This window comes from Danaus plexippus, chromosome 2, assembly GCF_018135715.1.
Source record: "Danaus plexippus chromosome 2, MEX_DaPlex, whole genome shotgun sequence".
NCBI lineage: Eukaryota > Metazoa > Arthropoda > Insecta > Lepidoptera > Nymphalidae > Danaus > Danaus plexippus.
In genome coordinates this window covers 9,233,318-9,253,856 of record NC_083537.1, presented here as the reverse complement: position 1 = coordinate 9,253,856, position 20,539 = coordinate 9,233,318, and the positions used below count along the sequence as shown (strand labels likewise).

General features: G+C 36.9%; 6 protein-coding genes across 11 annotated transcripts; 3 read left to right on the top strand and 3 right to left on the bottom strand.

The window, feature by feature from the left end:
• The first annotated feature begins 236 nt into the window (after positions 1–236).
• On the top strand, positions 237–4,283 carry LOC116765365 (reticulocalbin-2). Its single transcript, XM_032654826.2, has 7 exons — positions 237–592; positions 757–904; positions 1,413–1,563; positions 1,694–1,771; positions 1,852–1,972; positions 2,868–2,991; positions 3,096–4,283. Exons 1-7 carry the CDS (start codon positions 400–402, stop codon positions 3,244–3,246), a joined length of 966 nt encoding a protein of 321 aa, XP_032510717.2. The 5' UTR covers positions 237–399; the 3' UTR covers positions 3,247–4,283.
• LOC116765368 (ras-related protein Rab-5B) lies at positions 4,274–13,080 on the bottom strand. Of its 6 annotated transcripts, none has more exons than XR_009753076.1 (7): positions 12,881–13,080; positions 11,191–11,435; positions 10,415–10,487; positions 6,477–6,693; positions 6,296–6,402; positions 6,109–6,209; positions 4,274–6,076 (listed from the first exon to the last, which is right to left on the bottom strand). XR_009753076.1 is itself a non-coding variant. In XM_032654831.2 (6 exons), exons 2-5 carry the CDS (start codon positions 11,430–11,432, stop codon positions 6,305–6,307), a joined length of 630 nt encoding a protein of 209 aa, XP_032510722.1. In that variant the 5' UTR covers positions 11,433–11,435; positions 12,881–13,080; the 3' UTR covers positions 4,274–6,209; positions 6,296–6,304. The 6 variants fall into 6 exon arrangements, 3 of the variants coding, with proteins under 3 accessions (XP_032510722.1, XP_032510723.1, XP_061380113.1); XR_009753091.1 differs by having other exon boundaries at positions 4,274–6,110; positions 6,147–6,209; XR_009753090.1 differs by having other exon boundaries at positions 4,274–6,110; positions 6,151–6,209.
• A 178-nt stretch (positions 13,081–13,258) lies between these two features.
• Positions 13,259–14,072, top strand: LOC116765369 (anaphase-promoting complex subunit 13). The gene is made up of 3 exons (XM_032654833.2): positions 13,259–13,399; positions 13,558–13,853; positions 13,933–14,072. The coding sequence occupies exon 2, from the start codon at positions 13,641–13,643 to the stop codon at positions 13,851–13,853; it is 213 nt and encodes a 70-aa protein (XP_032510724.1). The 5' UTR covers positions 13,259–13,399; positions 13,558–13,640; the 3' UTR covers positions 13,933–14,072.
• Positions 13,398–14,571, top strand: LOC116765367 (rRNA-processing protein UTP23 homolog). The gene is made up of 2 exons (XM_032654829.2): positions 13,398–13,535; positions 13,933–14,571. The coding sequence occupies exons 1-2, from the start codon at positions 13,416–13,418 to the stop codon at positions 14,548–14,550; spliced, it is 738 nt and encodes a 245-aa protein (XP_032510720.2). The 5' UTR covers positions 13,398–13,415; the 3' UTR covers positions 14,551–14,571.
• LOC116765366 (uncharacterized) lies at positions 14,173–15,617 on the bottom strand. Its single transcript, XM_032654827.2, has 3 exons — positions 15,209–15,617; positions 14,890–15,131; positions 14,173–14,813 (listed from the first exon to the last, which is right to left on the bottom strand). Exons 1-3 carry the CDS (start codon positions 15,615–15,617, stop codon positions 14,658–14,660), a joined length of 807 nt encoding a protein of 268 aa, XP_032510718.2. The 3' UTR covers positions 14,173–14,657.
• A 118-nt stretch (positions 15,618–15,735) lies between these two features.
• On the bottom strand, positions 15,736–19,350 carry LOC116765362 (pre-mRNA-splicing factor CWC22 homolog). The gene is made up of 5 exons (XM_032654824.2): positions 18,148–19,350; positions 17,404–18,055; positions 17,169–17,307; positions 16,904–17,021; positions 15,736–16,834 (listed from the first exon to the last, which is right to left on the bottom strand). The coding sequence occupies exons 1-5, from the start codon at positions 19,190–19,192 to the stop codon at positions 15,831–15,833; spliced, it is 2,958 nt and encodes a 985-aa protein (XP_032510715.2). The 5' UTR covers positions 19,193–19,350; the 3' UTR covers positions 15,736–15,830.
• Positions 19,351–20,539: the final 1,189 nt, after the last annotated feature.

The window sequence follows — 20,539 nt, the reverse complement described above, 5'->3', positions numbered from 1 at the left end:
CTTTTTATTTTATAATATAACATATCCTTATCTGACCTTGACCAATTTTTAAAAGAAACAACACTTACACACACTGACAACTGACACTAGAATTTTTATCGCCACACCTAAGTTTCTGATTGGTGCTTTGAGATTTCGGTCCTTAATAAACCAGTGGCAAAAACACAAAAAGTGAAAAAGGAAACAGTTGTGTTATTTAGGGCCAATACAAAATTGATTAATACAGAAGCTGTCATTTAAGATTTACTGTTTAGCTTCTAATCTGTGATGTGTCTGTCATTTAGTCTAATGTTATTTTTAAATAATTAGACATAAAAATGGGATTTGTCTAAATATACCTACTCATTGAGTATTTAGCTCAATTAATAAATAACGAAAGCGGGTTTTCGAAACTGAAACATGTTGACGAAATATATGATATCATTTATTCTTTTGTTAACGCCCAATATATTGCTGTGCGCTTCGGCGGCGGTGCACGGCCACAATGTGGACAGCCCCGAGCGCGAGTCGGACGGAGCGTACAAGCCGCGAGATTACGAGCACTACAACGACGTCGGTCACAACGTGGAGTTCGATCACGAAGCGATATTAGGTACGCGATACTTACAAGCCGCGGACTGTTTACTCAGCCGCGTTGCGCCGGCACTACGACTCCATGATGCACCGTCGATAAGAAATGCGATAACATGTCCATCAAAGCAGCTCTGTTAATCTTGGTGCCGTCCGTTTTAGTTGTCACATACTATTTCTCCGTAGGTAGTGTGAAGGAAGCCGAGGAGTATGACAGACTCAGCCCCGAGGAGTCCAAGAAGCGGCTCGAGCAGCTGCTACCCAAGATGGACCTCGACAGAGACAAGTTTATTGACCGGGATGAACTCAAGAAGTGGATATTAAACTCATTCATGTAAGCTGGTGATATCTGCTACTGTATTAGTCTTTGTTAGAGTAATTTAAGATTTTTTTGTTGCTAGAGTGAAATATACTTGTCAATATTTTCATGAATACATGATAATAAACAGACCAAAAGAGTTCTATCAAAGATTCAAATCCCTTAATATATTCAATGTAGCATACACAGACAGTCTTTGTTAAATAATAAAAGGCTCGGCTCACTTGAAAAGTTATTTAAAAGCATTCTCTGACCTTGAATAAGTAATTTTAGTGAATGGTGATAAACCGTTTATGTCCATTTATAATTTTTATGCATAGATAACTAGTGTTTCTGTTTGGCAATAATGATAATGGAAAAGCAAAAACGAAAACATCAACACAAGCAGGATTCAACCTAAAACCTCTGTAATATTGTGTTCCAATATTGTTTAATGTATGGGAATTGTAAAAGAAAATTTAAAAACTTAATTACACTGTTCTCTGTGTCTTTCTGTGAGTGCACATTCAATAAAATATTACAGTAACTTATCCCAAGAGGAGGCGGAGGAGCGAATGTCCGAGGCCGATGACAACAATGATGGAGTCATCACTTGGTCTGAATATCTCCGAGATGCATTCGGAGCTGAGAATGAAGATGAAATCAGCATCGATGACACCGGAGAGACTGGCATGGTGAGGACTTCACTATGTTAATTATTGAAGTTATTATAATTAAAATTATAAAGAACCTTGTAAAATAATATAGAAAATATTAAATTTCTTATCCACCCAATTGATATTTTTTAATTGTGCATCATTGTAGTTGCTGCCTGAGGAGAAGGCTATGTGGAAGGCAGCAGACAAGAACGGTGACGGGACCCTCGACTTTGAAGAGTTTGCGGTGAATTACTTGAACCAACTCCCGGCATTTGTATACATTGAAGAGTTGTAAATAAAAAAACATTAATTACCAATTGCCAGGTGTTCACCAACCCCGAGGAACATCCTGAAATGCATGAGTACCTGCTGCAGCAGACGCTCAGGGAGAAGGACCGCGACGGAGACGGAAGGATAGACTTCCAGGAATACGTGGGAGATAGAGGTCAGCTGATAAAATAACAGTATTAGAGTCTAGAGATAACATAAAGGTCAATGGTCGATGGAGACGGCTCCATCCACACAATGGAAATATACCTCATCATTATATATGAATAATGATATTTTGTTGAGTCTGTAGTGATCCTACACATACTGATGTGACACATGTTTACTAATTTGACTTTTGACTTGGTGTGTACAATGCAGTGGAGCCGGCTGTGTTTAACATTTGGAAGAAAGAAATTAATGTTGCTAGTTATAATTACAAACACTCCCTGATTGCGAGGAAAGTTTGGGAAACTGTGAGCGGGTATTGTTAAAGTGAAACAACATAGTGATTATCGCTGGAGACTGAGAAACAAAAGTTAGCATGTGACTAAATCAGTATGTTTTTCAGACAGGCGGATAATGGAAATATTTTGATTTCAATAATATGTCACCCTCTTGAGATTTCATTTATCAAGGACCCCTTCATCAGATCTTGACTTGATGACAGTGGAACCAGCTCAATACAATGTCCATTTGATTAAAAAGCAACTTTGAGAATCGGCCTATAATGGTAGGAGTCACAGATTGAAAACCAAAGTCGGACTGGCACTTTCTCTCTTTGTAACTTGGTTAAAAATTAACCAGTCCTTATAACATCGGTTCAAACATTCTAGGGATGAGTTTATCAGATACACAGACAAAAATATTTAAAATTGATTTTTTTGATGTAGATATTGTGTATGCTTGCAAATGTGTTTAGTGAAAAACTATTAATTTGATATTGCAAGCACTTTAATTCTATGTACCCTAATTGATAAGGTTATATACATGTATTATGTTAACTTAATTATGACAATCAATTCCTGTGAGTTTAACTGCACGTTATTAAGTCAAGAGTGGTGGTGTTCCAGGTGTCCAGCAGGACAAGGAGTGGTTGTTGTCTGAGAGGGACAAGTTCACTCACGACCTGGATCGAGACAAGGACGGCTCGCTGGACGCGCACGAGCTCACCAGGTGGCTCATACCCGACAACAAGTTAGTACGCCACATGCTGGCATATACCTCACTACATGATCGTATGTTCCATGTAACGACGCGAACTTCATCCAACACATTAACATATTCGTGTGGTGTTCCAGCGAGATAGCCGATGAGGAGGTGGACCACTTGTTCGCGTCCGCCGATGACGACCACGACGGCCGTCTCTCGTACGAGGAAGTCGTTGGCCACCACCACGTGTTCGTGGGCAGCGAGGCCGCTCCCGACCACAGATACTACGACGAGCTGTAGGGTGTCCCAACGCTATACGACATACGTTGTAGCACTTTAGGCTTACATCGGTCTCGCTACATAGAGACGCTGCCAAATATTTATACCACTTGAGCCACGTGTACGTGTCGTTAGTACTTATAATACATTTAATACCCGCTCGTGTATGAGAGACACGACCGGATTAAATGCATTTTTTTTTATTTTAACTTGTAAAGTACCGTGTATATACATATAGCTGGCCTAAATGTTGTATCCGTACTGAACCGAGGCTAGTTTTCCTGTTAATATAAACTAAGCAAATTCTTTATCTTACCTTCAACTGATTAATGTTTTAGCTGATAAATCATATTAACAATATTTGTAAACAACAAGATTCTGTGAGTGTCTTGTTTGTTAGTTTACGAATATCTTCATACAACGCCGCTGTCTAAATCCGTTTCCGTATAATGATTCCTACCCCGGGGTATGTGTCAGTCGTCACTCAGCATCTCCGAAGGCCAGTAGTATATTTAAACAATATCTGTCATCAAAATCTGCAAGTCAGTAAAAACTAGTTAGAAATTGTTCGCATCGAAAATTACTATTTTATTAGATCTGAAAATCGTGGCTTAATTAATGTTGTTCCTTTTACGAGTCTAGAGTAAATGTCTCTAGTATGCCTAGTCCGAGTTTGTGACGTCACACTACGTACAGAGCGTTTTCCGTTTCTAATACAATAACTTAGATGTACGAGTAGAATAATATTAACTCTACTTATATTGTGTGACTTTGCTTACTAAGCGTTCTGTTCATTAAACTTAACATATACCTAGATGTAAGTAATTTGTTACGATGTTTTATTAAAAAGTATTATCATTTATCGGTTTCTCTGAGTGTAGGTACTCCCTTCACTTCATTATTCTAGTGTTACTATTTGTTAGTCTGTAAATTAAAATAAACTATTTTTAACCTGTACGTGACTTTGTAAACGATCTTATTATTTATTATGCATTCGTTGAGCGGCGTCGATGATATGAGAGGTAAATAAAAATAAAAGGCAACAAAATAATTTACAATATTTTTTTATTCAATATAATAATCTTAATAAATCCAAAATATTTACACAATACAAAACCATACTATATGACCTTCATAAACGTCTTCGCGCCGGTTGTAGTGACGGAGTCTCGACTCCTACTTTGTATACCGACAGTCCTTCGCCGCCCGACAGGCGCCGAGGCGGCGCGAGTCGCGAACATAACTTGTATATGATATATATCGAAGCGGTGATCTTAGAAGCTTACTTATTGCACATTCTGTGGTATCACTGATGCCTTTCAATATATAACGTTACCCAAAAATATAGATACAGAACATGTACCGCGGCGAGACGTGACAAAACACAGTACGATTTACGACAATGAACTCATGCACCGACCGGACCACGCTAGCGAGTGACGAGGAAGCGATTTGGACTGATGTGAATATAAAAACTTATATATAATAATTTCAATTACTCACGATTTATAAAAAAAACATATGTATTACTATTACATATTAAATAATTTGATTCCAAAATACATTTAGATCAATTCGTATCGACGGATACTATAAGTTAGCTGGCTGTCCGATACGTAATATAGTGATGTGTAACAAGAACCACACCTCACGAGTATCGTCCGAGCGACTCGGTGGACCCGGCGCCGGGTGCCGGCACGGCGAGGCGGACACACTGTTGTTACTGAACAGCTGCGACATTGATCAAATATCTTATACAAAGCATCTTGATGTTCGAACATACTAATTACGATCGGTGACCTCGACACAAGTATCGTCAAACTGAACGCAGCTCATAGCTATCCGTTAGTAAATCTTAACCGTCTATGTCCAACAGTGAACCCTCCTCGCGTGCCTCCTCCTAACACAAGCCGAGCGAGCCGAGCGCCCACTGGAATGCGTCACCAACAAACATTTCATATTATTATTATCATCTGTAACATCTAACCGCCCGTTAACCGATTCATAATTTTCTACGAACACTACATGATGTATGTCTCTATTTATTTGAACTAAACGATGAAACAGCGCCACACCTCGTCGGCGCCGGATGGACTTACAAAAATATAACATATATCGATGATTCCTGAAGCGATCGAACCAGCACGAGCCCTCCGCAGACAAGATCCTTTGAACATGATCACACGTGACTTGATGCATGACGTCGCTAGAGATCATGAAATGGCTCATAATATACGTAAATGCATCCCGAGTACGCAGCTGGTGCAGAAACGAAAAAAAGCGCGGGAATTGTTTGTATAACGTGACAGTTGACGTCCATTTTGAATACACGTTTTATTTACACTCTACTGTCGGAGCCAATCCGTCCTTTTAAAAATTCGTTACGTGAAGCTACGTCCCCTAAGTAAAGAATAAAAATATTTTCGATTTTTTTTATTTAACCACTTCATTATATGTATAAATATTTCCGGTAGCCGGTACTCTATCTACAGCGCAGTGTGATTCGTATCATACCAGATTAAATACCGCTATGAAAATTAAACATAGTAAGACCTTAAGCTAAGGGAAAAACAATGCCGCCTATAACATGATACAAATATTTTTTATCATTATATATTTATAATTTTACTCGTTACCGTTACGGATAAGTTTCAAGTTAGTCTATGGTCGGGGCCTCGCGGGCCGACGGACACGACACGACACGACACGGACACGAGGTCGGAGCGCGGTTGCCACAATCCCCTTGCCGTGCGTCCAGAGCTTTAAAACTCTCTCAGTAAATTAGAAAAATATAACTATATATAGACAGCAGTCGTGATGTTGGCGCGGCCGCGGACTGTGTGTGTGTGTGAGTGTTGGGTGTGTGTTGGATGTGTGTGTGTGTGAGTGTTGGGTGTGTGTTGGATGTGTGTGTGTGTGTGTGTGTGGTCGTGTCCCCCGGCCGGGCGTCACCCGCGGGCGGTCGCTCGCCGCTGCCGAATGCTCTGTAACATACAATGTTCCGTCAAGCCCCGCCCTGAGATGGTTCCATCACACGCTACTCGCCACACGGCCCGCGCCCAGTGTTCACCTGGCGGTATCACTTGCAGCAGGAGGAGCTCCGCGGCGCGTCCGCGTCGTTGAGCACTCTGGTCCCCGCGCCGCCGCTGGACACCTCGCTCTTTGGTAACTTGTTCGCTGGACACGACACGTAAGGCCATTATTATCAGTACACATCAAACCCTGCCAGTGGCGCCACCTGTTCTACTCACCGATAGCTAGGAATATATCGTTAACGTTCATGGCGGTCTTGGCGCTGGTCTCCATGAAGAGCAGGCCGTTCTCGTCGGCGTAGGCCTGCGCCTCCTCGAACTCGACCATCCTCTTGGCGGCCAGGTCGCTCTTGTTCCCGGCCAGAGCGATCACGATGGACGGAGACGCCTGCCGCTGGAGCTCCTTCACCCAGTTCTTGGCGCGACCGAATGTGTCCTGGGGAACAGTTCGCCATTGTGTTATTATTACTTATAAATATGTTTCCTTCAATACGTTTCATTTGAGTTCCTCCCTCTCTCCGGGGCCTCGTGTGCGATACATACAAATGATATTATCATGTGTGCTAGTGACATATAAAGGTAACAACTGGTGATGAACATAGATATGAATAAAACAAATGACTGTTTGAATAATATACATATATTGAGACACAGATTCAGAAGCTATCACTCCCGTCTTATATTTAGTCTGTAACTGCTGTCTCATTGTTATAATCAATCCTCCAAACTAAACGTATAAAGGTGACCCCTGGAGTCAGACCCGTCCGACCCGTCCGACCCGGCCGGTGTACCGCGTGATGTGTTCACATTACACATTAAACGATAGCTCATGCCTCTAGCCAGGTCCCTGTCCCCTACAACGACTGTTCCAGTGTCTGATATCAATATCAGCGTCTGAACTCGACATCCACACGACATAAAACATTCATGTCTTACAAACAAACAGATTTAAATGATATTTTTTTTTATATTTATATAATGTCAAAGCCACCGGCTGTATCGATCCGCGAGCACACGTCGGCGGACGCGTCCTTCAACCGAAGACCTACATTAATAGGATTGAACGCACGCTCATACGCACAAACATATATATGTTTTGATTCTGACTTCTTATTATAATATCATTAAATAATCAATTCAGTTTTATATATCATTGCTAATATTAGGACTACAAACAAACAAACATACAAGTGAAGTTAATAAACGCGTGTTGAAACGATTCATGATTACGACAAAGAATCTAACTACATACACCCAATTTAAAACATACTAGTCTCCTTATTATATATATATAAATTATCGTATAATAAAAATACATTTTTCAAACACAAATATCTAAATTCTTAAAAAAAAAAAAAAACTGATAAAAATATGTTAAGACCCCGTCCCTGTTTGTAAGAGGTAAACAGAACATGCAACTGTCATTAAACTATTAGTTAAGCAAACATTTCAATACAAATATAATCTGGTAACGTTATTATCATACAATAACCATATATGTGTATTGTACGGTCTTCCGTTAAACACGGAATAGTGTTAACATTTTTTTTTTTTTATTAAACGCCAACTCCTTGGTAATCATTTATATTATTTTTTATCTATCGTTCTGATCATTGTTCCGGTGTTATGCTCTAAATAACGATAATTTAATTACGAAACACTCCACTCTAACGTATGTAAACATATAATTTATACTATTTCTATCTATATACGTCGTTGGACATTCGTTGTAGTGGCAGCACTAGTGATGTCCGCCGCCCTCACAGCTGTCAACGTTCCAAGTCAATATCAACGTCCTCTCAATGGTATTAATTTAATCGTCCAACAAACAAGCCCACCGTTATCAATGTTATTCTATCGTCACGTGAGGGGCGGCACACGACACGTCACAGTGCACACATAACACAATTGTCAAACACTACACATACTTTTCTCAACTGTCGAGATCATTTTCAATATGTAATCGTCCAATGACTGTTTTCGTTTCATTTAAAAGGTTATTCTCCTATTATTATGTAGAGGAAGAGAGCCGAGATTATTTTCATTCATACACTCATATTGATAGTTCGTGTGTTCGCACGTGACAGCTGGTGCGAAGTATTTTTGAATGACAAACTGCAACCTGACTGTTTAATGTAAATATACTAACTCGTGCTAAGGATACGGTTTTGTTTCTCGCGTCCGTAACTGTCTGTTAATAATTACAGAACGACTTTAATTTCTACAAATTATTTGTTTCTCTAAGTCGAGTGTCGCTAAATAATTATGGAATGTATTTATTTTTTAATTATATCGTACCACCGTCTTGATTAATTCAGTTTTTCTTATAAACGCAGCGATCGATGGTTGAAGGTCATTACAATAAACGAGACAATAAAAAACAGTTTACCTCCTCACACAAAATGCTGCTGTGTGATAAGTAAATGTTTATAACATTGACCTACACATTACACTTAAAATTATATATATATATATATATATATATATATATATATATATATATAAGAAATTATTATTATATATAGACATATCTGTCTGTCCGTATACGATTATCAAGTCTTATAAAAATTTGGAGGTCAAGGTCGTTTCGCCGGTCGCTATTCATACACACAAACATACAACTAATGTATGTATGTACATATACATAGTTACAGAATATATTACAAATATTGAAAAGAGCGTTCTCCACTCTGTTACGTTATTTAGGAAGCTATAATAATATATGAATTGTATTTCTGAACGTTTGTTGGATCAATTTTAGCTTTACGTTGTAACAAATATATCATGACCTCCCTTGTAGTTAAATCTGAATAGAAACGCTGGTTCAATTCTCACAAGCTGTCGTTAGTAAAGTTAATTTTTACATTGAATGCCGACAAGTGTACTATCATTGTCCATACTGAGAAACGAGCGTCTCACGTAGTATGGAAAACTTAACGATATTATGCAATACTCTGACCTTGACTGGTTGAGGATTGTTCGTTAATTTATTGAGAAACACGGACGGACGAAATTGCTTCATGTTTGAAGCTCCTACTGTGGCTACATGATATATATAATAAGAATAAAATATTTGAATTTAAAACAATAGATAATCTATAAAAAATATAATTTTATTTAACAATCAGTTAAAATTATAACGATTAAGTTATACATTTCTAACACCAGGGCACACAATCTTTTCTTTGTTACTAACCGTTTAAATGACGCCTCAATGAGTCTTAATTACTGTTTAAGAACACAAACGCATGCTGTGGTCGAATATTACCTGATGTTATATAAAACGCTCTAAAGTTACATTCTTTAAATTTAATTTATTGAACAGGTACTTTACGTCTTATAAATAGAATTAATATGGAAATGAGGATTGATAAACATATTTTTATCGTTAATATGAAGGCCAGCCAGTCTAAGCCGAGCCGCGGCTGCTATATAACGACATTGGACGAGATTTCAATCGAAATGGTCACATATTATAATTCTTTGTCTGTTCTATAAGTATTTAATCTTTGAGAATTTAATACCAATGTCACTGTCCTAAAGGAAAGGGTAAAGCACTGGCACTGCTCACAGAGAGATATGTTTCACATGAATAAAAAAATAATAATATGACTCCCTCAATACATATTTATATATTTTTTTAATTATTAAAAAAAAACAACAGAAATCCCGTCATGTTAAATAGATAACAAATTTTCAAGATAACGCCTACACAGACAAACATGAATGACAGAAACTACCTCTTCACACCAATATGTACGACTCAATTGAATAATTTAAAGATTAACTAGTTATTAAGGACTGTACCCAAGTGTGTAAAGAAAATTGATAAACAAAATTTTCCGTGAGATAACATAAAAAATATGAAAATGAGGATTAAAATATACAATGAGCTGACCTACAACACGGCCACCATGAGAACCTTAAGAGAACAAAACCACTGACAAACGACAATCATTTTAATATTATTTGAGAATAATATCTTTATTTCTCACGATGTATTAGTTACTTAAACTTAAATGTATAATACAGTTACAAAGACTATCTCGTTTATATAATAAGTCATTAATATACTTAATACTTAACAGTTTATAGAAAGTCATTCGTCAACTCAACTCGACTGTATTAATATATAATCTGTGAACAAAAAATTTTACCTGATTAGTAATGTCGTAGACTACGATGGCGGCCTGCGCTCCCCGGTAGTACATAGGAGCTAGGCTGTGATATCTGGAAGAATGCATAAAACATATTATACCTTTTTATATAAATGCCATAAAAAAACTTACATCTGCAATTATAATAATAATAAATTAATTACAATAATCGTATTATATTTCACAAAAATTAATAGCAGTACAGTAATTACACTAGTAAATACTCCTCGGGGTGACATAAAATTAACATACTTTCACCTGCACATAGTTTATTTATAGTCTGTGGTGACTGTTTTCCCGGTAAAATTACGTCGATTAAAACCAATTTGTATTTTGACTGTACGGAGACAAGAAAAATATGAATGTCTTTAAACACAAAGTTATGAGAAGACAAAAATCTTTGAAAATATTATGAATGCATTTCTACGATTGTACGCGGGTCTTGACAATGAATTTTGTGACGACACACAACGTAACTCAACTAGTTTATGTAGTTAATATATCTTTGAATCAGCACTAGAAAAATGTGCATTTAAATACATTCCTATATGGTAGAATGTGAATAATGATTGGGTCTGTGTAATTGATATTTGTCTTTATTATTAATGCTCCACGGAAATGAACGATAGCCTTTTTAAAAAAAACAATGTTTTACAAAAAGATGTTTAAGTAGGCGTGACGTTTTCTAAACTCAACGAAGTCAAATCCATCCAACTTATAATGATATACAATATAGTTAAATCAGTTGTTCGTAATGTGATGACAAACTCTCTTACCTCTCCTGTCCTGCCGTGTCCCAAATTTCAAACTTGACAGTGGTGTCGTCGAGGCAGAGCGTCTGTGTAAGGAATGCTGCTCCGATAGTGCTCTCTTGATACTCATGGAACTGACCCTTCACGAAACGTAGCACCAATGAAGACTTGCCCACAGCCGACTCACCCAACAGAACCAGCTTGAACTGGCACACCTTAGTCTGAGGCGCCCCGTTTGGCCTCTGAGCACTTCGGTTCGTTGCCATCGCCTGCACAAATCATTTCATTGTTACAAATCATTTTATAAAATCATATCAAAACTTTAACACTTACAATAGAGATCATTTTCGATATATTAATATTTTATAACACTCTTAACCAAATATAAATCTGTATAGTTTTCTCTCTATAAATAAACTGAACAAAGCATGTTGTTTACATAAAATCAAGCTGACAAATTGGATTACTGACTTAGCGATGTCGTCAGAGACTATGGCACAAACTAAGATGTCTCTTCATACTATTAATATATCCCTACCTCACTAATTGAACATAAATCAAAGAAAATACTATTTCACCACTTACATTTGCTATTAAAGAAATAATATAATAAAAATAGAGGTAATTAGCTTATTGGTCAAATTAACAAAATCATTAAAACCTTAATAGCATCAGGTACTGGCAACTGGCAGGCACAATATCCTTATAATGTAATATTAATTATTCATTAAGCCATCTTAACTAGTTCTAAACAAGTTTTCCCTAGACACTAATCACGGTGTCACTGGCGGAGAAATTTGATAAAAAAAGAATTTTATAGATTTATAGATCAATATTAACAATAATACCCTTCAGATTTACATGAATACATTTTAAGTGTTAATTGTCAAGACGCCTCTTCACCACTTAGATAGATGTATATGAGTCATTGATGCGGTGGTGATTTTGTTTACAATCAAATTTGTTATTACTTGAACAATTTATACAATACAATATTGACTCCCAACATAGTTTCTATGGCTGTTGTAAGATTTCATTGTGAAGTTGGAGGGGTGCAGTTACATAAAACATCAACTGACAAAGCTCTGTATTAAAATATGCCATTTAATAATAATCCAATTTGATTACTCATATGATAATGAGGGAGATAATGATAACTCACCAAACAGCAGGACACAAGACTGTGTAATATACAAATTATACATTGAAAATGAACTGACGATTACAACTAGCGAATTTTATTTATGAGAACCTATATATTTCATTGCACAAAGGATTATTGCACATCAAAACAAATGTCATAAAAGTTTTAAACAAAAACAAGTGCTATTTATCTCTGCGTGTATATCATTGCGAAATCACAAAGAAACTATAGACAATGGGACTTTATCGGCGATTATTTGGCGCAGATGCGGAACCAACCATTACAATTCTCTACCAAATTGATGTTGGTTCGTAAAAACGGGTCTCTGCTTTCGATGACTAACCGTGACAACTCGTATCAATCCACTTCCTCCGCCGTCCTATCATTTGCGATCTCCTCCGCCCGAAACAGTTGGAACCACTACGATTCCTCCTTCTGACCACTTACTTTAAACACCACGAAACCAACCACAGATACTTACGAGATTTACTGCTGTCGTACTGAAATCTTACTCTACATTATTTGATAAAATGACGCATTTACTACATTTTAAGGACATGAAAGACGTACCCTCCCTTTATTATATGGCCCGTATACACTTTTTATATGGCGACAAATCCTTGTGAGGTCGCCGCGAATCGGATAATTTCATTAATTACACACTTATACGAATAAAATCATTAATGGATTCGCTAAACTAGAATATCTAGCACAGAAATGCGAAATGACCACGAACAAACATGGAAGCGAGAGAGCGAGCAAGACAATTTACAAAATGTCTATATGTCTATGGTATACGATTCTTGTCTATGACATCATAGTATACATAGCGTTATTTACATTTGAATTGAACTGAACACAATGAAAAATTGTATAGTTTCATAAAATGTACATATATTTAATTGTTATCTTTTTAAATTAAAGGCTTCGTTTAGTTGCAAAAATTTACTAAAGATGTTTTTAACTTCTGTCTCTTTTCTAACTTCAACTGTCAAAACAAACGAAGTTAATTCCCAAGAGGCAAGACTTCTAAAGAGACGTGTTCTTCCTGTTGAATAAAGTTGTGTTTATGTTGCTAGCCATACGAAGGTAAAAATAATCAATCATGAAGATAACGCGTTATAAAAAAGTTCAAAAATATCTAAAGTTCTATTACAATAACTTTGGGTTTCACCAACCATACCAAGTCTTAATTGATGGCACCTTCTGTTTCGCAGCCTTTAAAGTAAGTTTCCTTTTCTTTTCAGGGTAAATTAGTTTGGATTACTGCTCACCCCGCATAATAATAATAATAATATAGTGTGTAGTAAAAATATCGCTTAATATAAAAATGGATAGCAAATACAGACGTAACGGACGCCTAATAGATATAGTGGACGAGGAATGGAAAGCTGAGCAACTCCCTGATGAAGATATTTTAGTTCCTCTCGACGAGCTGCCAGATCCTGAAGCAGATAGTGCTGACTCTCATTTAACTCTTAAAGAACAAAGCATGCGGTGGCAGGAGAACTTTCCAGAACCCGTGAGCAGTAATCAAAACTAGGTACCATTATTTACATTGTCACAATGCACAAACATTGTCATACCCAACTAATTGTAATACTTATACTTTATTGTTTCAGGAACACATTAATGTAAGGGAGCAACTACCTAAATATCTCAATGGTAATGTCAAACTATTAACTACAAGGTGTATTATAAAAGAAACTGAAAAAATAGCTAAAAAGACCCATGGGGCCCTCACAATTCTTAAACAATTTGGTATTCACGAGTGTGATCATAAAGAGCCAGTGTCAGGCGCTCAATGCATATTGTCCATGATAGGGAAGGGCAATCAAAAACATTACATTTTGTCAACTCAAGATAGAGATTTACAGGAGAAGATGAGGAATAGAGCTGGTGTTCCACTGCTCTACTTACATAACAAGTCTCCTACACTCGAGAAGCCATCCAAGGCAAGTTATGATAAAGTCGGTCATTCACTAGAGACAAATCCGTTTATAAGTGAAGCACAGAACGAAACATTAAAAAAGATCAAGAAAGCCCTGGGTGTTGAAGAAGCAGTTGACAATACTAAAGTTATCATTAAAAAGAAAAAACCTAAAAATCCTAACCCATTATCATGTAAGAAAAAGAAAAAGAAGCCGGCTGACAGACAAACTATTAAAAAAGATGGAGTTGCAGAGGGAAAAGTGAGAAAAAGGAAGAAGATTAACGATAAAATTACCGCCGTTGTTTAATAATAAACTATTTTATTACGATTTTGGTTTTATTTATAGTGTTGTTTACAAAATGTTTCCACATGTCATCTCATACTATATATATAGCTGTAACCTTAAATATTCTACTACTTGGGTTTGAATGGCCACGACAGCTTCAACCGGTACACTCCAAAAGTTAATATGTGAACTAAGGGCAAGTTGCTCAAGTATATTGTATGAAAGTGTGATAATATATCGTAACATTCCTTGGGTTCAAACACTTCTTGTCCGTCCGGTGAGTCCTGCGTGGATAACAAACTTAGTAGTTACTCTTAAATATCAAATATAATATCTTGTAAATATCTGTCAAATTAATACCTCGATTGTGTGGCGTATCATAATTTCTTTGAAATATTTCCACACGGCGACAGGTGGCAGCCAATAATACCACCTGAAGTACAAGTGGCTCGCCAGGTACAGAGTCAGCATGCACGCTAGTTTGTGTGTTGAGAAACTGCGCTGAGCGGCGTAGTCGATACACTCCATAAGGAGACTTACAAGAAACGATTTTTCTGATAAACTGTAGTTATGTATAAGCTCCTTTTTTACAAGATACTGACCTTCAAGCAATAAGAATTTATGTATTTTTTTAAACTTAAGATATAGTGTTTTTCTTAAACGATCCTGTATAACAAACCTAGTGTTTTTCTCAAGCCATCAATAGGGTCGCTATCTGACGCCGCTATTATTTCCACAAGGTCGTCTTCCGTGACGATAGTGCCCAGTAAAAGGTGTGGTTTAGCTTGCTTTTCCGGCTTCAGAAAAGGAGGAGCTAGGTTGTCTTTCAATGAATGTAAATAAGAGGGTGCAGATGTCTGATGTTTTAGGCCGTCTTCATCTGCCTTTGTTAATACGGTGGTGGGGGCTGATTTAGATTTTATATGAATTCTATTGGAGCTTGTTGTATCGATGCTAATCTTGGAATCATATTTGGTTTCCAATGTATGGTCTGTATGTTGCGGTTGGTAGCAATTTTCCATATTTATCTCTCTGTTTAAACAGTTACTGCACAAACAACTAACAAGAGTAATGACACCTACGTACATATATTTTTTAAGTATTGCATTGTCGCCTATACGACCTTTGTGATCTAAAATAACTATTATGATGATATGGCAATCTATTGGTAGAATATAAAAAGTTTCGTCTTAAATAAAAAACACGTTTACTTAAAATAAATCAAGTATATTCATAGCAAATATTTACAGACGTTCGTCGCTCTAATCCACATAAATCTTGCATACTACACACAACACATTTCATCGCTCGCGTCTTCTCTCGTAGTATTTTTCATTTTTTTCGGGAGTCCTCGCTTCGAAGCTCTCATCCTCTTTGCTTGTATCATTTTTACTTTGCACATCAAACGTATCCCAGTACCGGGAGCCGAGACAGTTTACATCTTCACTGCTTTTGTCGTCTTTTGTTTTATATTCGTCGACCTCACGTCGTGTAGCGCTGGTGGTGTCAGGTGTGTTTCTATCCTTGTCTCTTCTGGCCTCCTTTTCTCGTTTCCTTCTATCACCGTCGTCATCTCCGCGCCTGTTCCTCCTGTCTTTCTGCCGACCCTCGTTTCCTTCGCTATTCTTGTTTGTGTCATCCTCTCGGTCGTGTCGTTTGCTTGCCTCACCGTCTCTATCTCTTGTTCTATTCTCTTTGTCCTGTTCGTCTTTCTTCTTCCGAGCTTCCCTCTCATCATCACGGTCGTAACGTTTCCTATCTTTCTTTCCGTTTTCCTTTTCGCGATCATCTCGTTGTCTATGTTCTTCCGTTTCTTTTCCATTTCTCTTCGATCTCGTGTCATCTCTGTCTTTCCGTGAGTCCCGAGCGTGACGTCTCTTACTAACGTCATTTTCATTATCATCATAACGATTGTTGGCGTCTCTATCCCTATTCCCTTTATCTTTCTTGTCACGGTCTCCAACTCTTTCTTTGGCCAAGTCTCTGTGTTCTTCTCTGCCCCTATTCCTAACAGCTTCTGCACGTTCGTTCCTCCTGTCATTATTCCTGTGCCTTTCTTCTCCATTTTGTAAGTCGCGCCTGCTTCTAGTATTTTCACCTTTTTCCCTCCCGTTCCTTCCAGAACTGACTTCATTTCTCCTGGCGTCTTTTCCGTAAGTGTCGTAAAATCCATCATGTCCCCATCTTTCTGTTTTATCTGATTCTTTATTCTTGGGTTGTTCTTCTGGTTCTGGAGTTTTTGATGTTTTATTTTTAGTCTTCTTTTTCGATTTTTTCTCTTTTTTGCTGTTTCCAGCCTCTGAATCTAAAAGGAAACAAATGTCTTACATTTCACAAATTAAAAGAAATATAAACATATAAAAAGCATTATTACCACTAGAGCTGGAGTCGCTTGAGCTGGAACTGCTGCTGTCTGAGCTGCTGGAACTAGAGCTGGAGTCTGAACTCGATTCACTATCAATATTTATCTCTGTGATGGGTGGCGGCACATTCTGGAAGACAAAAGGCTTATTACACTTATAATTTATAATAAATGATACGGCTGAACAGACAATATTGACGTTAATTTTAAAATATATATCTTACAACTAAGTGTCAATAATAAAATATGCTCAATACAATAAGACTATTTAGGTCACCTTTGGCATCTGCTTCAAATGTTCTCTCAGTTCATCTGTTAAGCCTCCCAGTCCTATGGATGTGAAAAAGTTGATAGAGAACCGAGTGTTCTTTGGGTTGTCCCTTGGGAATATTCCTGAGAAGGCTTGCTGTAATGTCCTGGAGAGGAAAGATACAATTGTAGTGAAGTGTTAGTAATACCGACCATAACATTGACAAAATCTATTTTTTATAACTCTGAAAACCACTACTTACGGATCCTTGAGGCGATCATTCAATTTCTTCAAACCCATATATTCAGCTAGTTCTTGGAAAAGTATCTTGATATAAATTCTACTGGAACTTGTCGTGTCCTCTTCGTTCAGCTTGACACACTCCAATGCTTCCCAGCTGATTGAATCAGTGAAAAGAAGATGTGCGAAAAATTTGCTAACGTTCCTTAAGCGATTGGTGTCCAACCTGTGAGCAGTGGCATAAGAATCTTTGAAGATCTCCTCAAATGGGCCGATATAGATGCGGTTGATGTTGCAGAAACGTTGTGCGAGCAGACCATAGAACTTTTCATAGGTCCTCTGTTCAGCACAACAGTCAAGGAACATGTGACATAGCTCAACCTCTTGGCCGGGTTTTAATTGCATTTTCATGAGCTTGTGTGCGCACTCCTCGAAATCTAAACTAGAGTTTATAGTAAGATAAATAGTTCTTCTTAGAGCTACTAAGTTAGTTTCTGTGTTGTCAATAATTGTGACTTCCTTCTGTTTTTCATCTTCCTCGTCAGACTCCTCACTCCCCGATTCCTCAGAACCATCATCTTCACCGGACTCTGCATCTGATCCCAATATCTCACCACACAAGGCCTTATATTTCTGCTCATTCTCCTCATATTTGTCATCAAATTTAAATACATCTGGAATTTACAAAATATTGTTAATTAACATAGTGATTCTGATATTTATGTAACTAATTTAATAACTAAAATGTTAAATTTCCATTACATACTCAGGATATCCTGTGCATCAGTAGCATCATCTAACATCAGCAAGTGAGTGAATTGTTCCTCTTCGGGCACCAGCTCCAGTTCCTCGATCACAGCCGGATGATCCTTAAACCCATCCTTCCACACTTGAAACACCACCTCTATCATGTATTGCACTCTTTTATCTAATTTCCCTTCATGAAGAATATTTCGTAACATTTCAAATATAGCATTGACACCTTTAGATGACACTTCTGTTAGCTTTTGTCCACACTCCTTTAAAAATGCAATAGCAACTTCTACGGAATCATCTGTCGGTGTTTCTACAAGTAATGTCAATAATTCTAGAGCGAGTATTTCGTGTGCTACTTTTTGGTTCACCAAGTGGGCTATGAATGATGCTGATGATATGCAGGTTGATTTATCGTTTCTTTTGAAACCTCTCTTGAATTGTATAACTAACCTTTTAAGCAAGAGTTCTCCTATATTAGGGAAACGAGAGTTCACTGCTGCTACCAAAGCGGCGTAGACATTTGTGAATGTTGGTGAGGCAGCTTGTGCCTGTATAACTGATCTACACAACAAACCACGGCCTCGAACAATATTTTCTTTGAGAAGTTGTTTAATAATGATACCAATATTACCAACGTTTATTTTGTTTATATGTCCGTGTACAGACTTCTTTAGAGCTTCCCAAGCCAGTCTTTGATATGCCACAGAAGATTTGTCGGTTATTTGAGCTTGCATCATTCTAAGACGCGCTGGCGGTATATAAGCCCCACCTGTTCGAGTGTTTAACATATCAGTCTCTTTAGCTTTCTTGGGAGCAGATGGTACATCTGTCTTATTTGGAACATCTTTTGGCGCATCATTACGGCGTCTATCTTTTCTGTCTCCAGCAGCGGGAGACCTCGACCTGGAATGATTTCTTTTTCTTCTAGAATCTTTAGACCGATCGTTATTTCGAGATCGTGATCTTGATCGACGCTTTCTAGATCTGTTATCCCTATATTCTTCATTCTCATTGTAGCGATCGTGGCGTCGTTTGTTTTCCTTACTGCGATCCATACTTTCTATTAAGTATTAACTAGATAAAGGTTAAAAATAATATAAAAAATATTATTATGAACAGGTTAAACTTTAACTATTTCGTGTTATTATACAAAAGTTACTGCATTTTTAACAACGTGAAATGTAGAAACAATTCGGAGCCATTTTGCTTTTGACAATGACAATGACAGTAACTAGTACAAATTTTTCATTTGAATGTTTTAAACGTAGTAGATTCTAGTTTTTATAGACAGTTAAAATAAATACGTAAATTGTACATAATATATGTTTATTACATGATCTCTTACTACTCTTAGTCTAGATTTATTGTAATATGAAAAATTGTTAACGTACCCAATATTAATTTCAAGTTCAGAATATTGCTTACAATATCACATTCTAGTAAATCATTGTATCACTGACAAAAAATAAAAAAAGGATAAAACTTATTTAGTAAATTCAGATAGTGGTATGTAAAACAAAAAAAAATCATTAACATCCTGATCACCATTAAGAAGTTTTGAGAAGGAGAATAAAACGTTGAAAGGATAAAAATACAATTATAATCAACGAAAACAATAAATAAAGCAGTAATGTAAAATACTGATTTTTTATAAGAAAATAGGGGTGATAAGGTTCCTTCCTTGAATAAACGGTATATTTGTGTCTTTTAAATTCGCTGATGTTAAATTTTTAAACCATTTTTCAGTTCCTCTTAATTGTTTTGTAGTATTTTTATCCGCCATACCAGTTTGGTGTAGTGAGCGTGCAGGCTATCCCTAGTCTTTCAGTATGATATAAATGAGATTGACCGTTATCTAGAATAAAAGAAATCATTTTCAATTTTATGTCCCTATATTTCATAAGAGTCTAGAAACTAAGCCAGCTAAGGATACAATATTAGTATTTCGTACCCATAGTTTTTAGGATGTAAAGTAATGATGCAATATATATGGTGCAATATTTTTTTGAAGCAGTTATCCATCCTCGGTATAATCGTTAAATACTTAAGTTTATTTAGTTACAGAACACAATTGTACAACTTCCTCGTAATTACTTGTTTATTCCACACTTCCACAGAATAATTAAAAATTGTATCTAAACAGGCTCTTTAAATGATCTCTCTTCACCCCTCCACTATACATCACACCACTCCACGCCTCGCCCGTCAGTCTTCTTTTACTCAATTCAGCTCCTCTTTATTTTTGTTATTTTTATGTCTAGTGCCAATTCAAACTTAGCCATGTGATTCTACATAAACCAATATGGCAGCGTATTTATTTCTAGCATATTAAACGAAAGGTTTTATTATGTAAAAAAGTAACCGAAACGTCGGGATTATGTAGTTTTTAAAGTAATAAAATT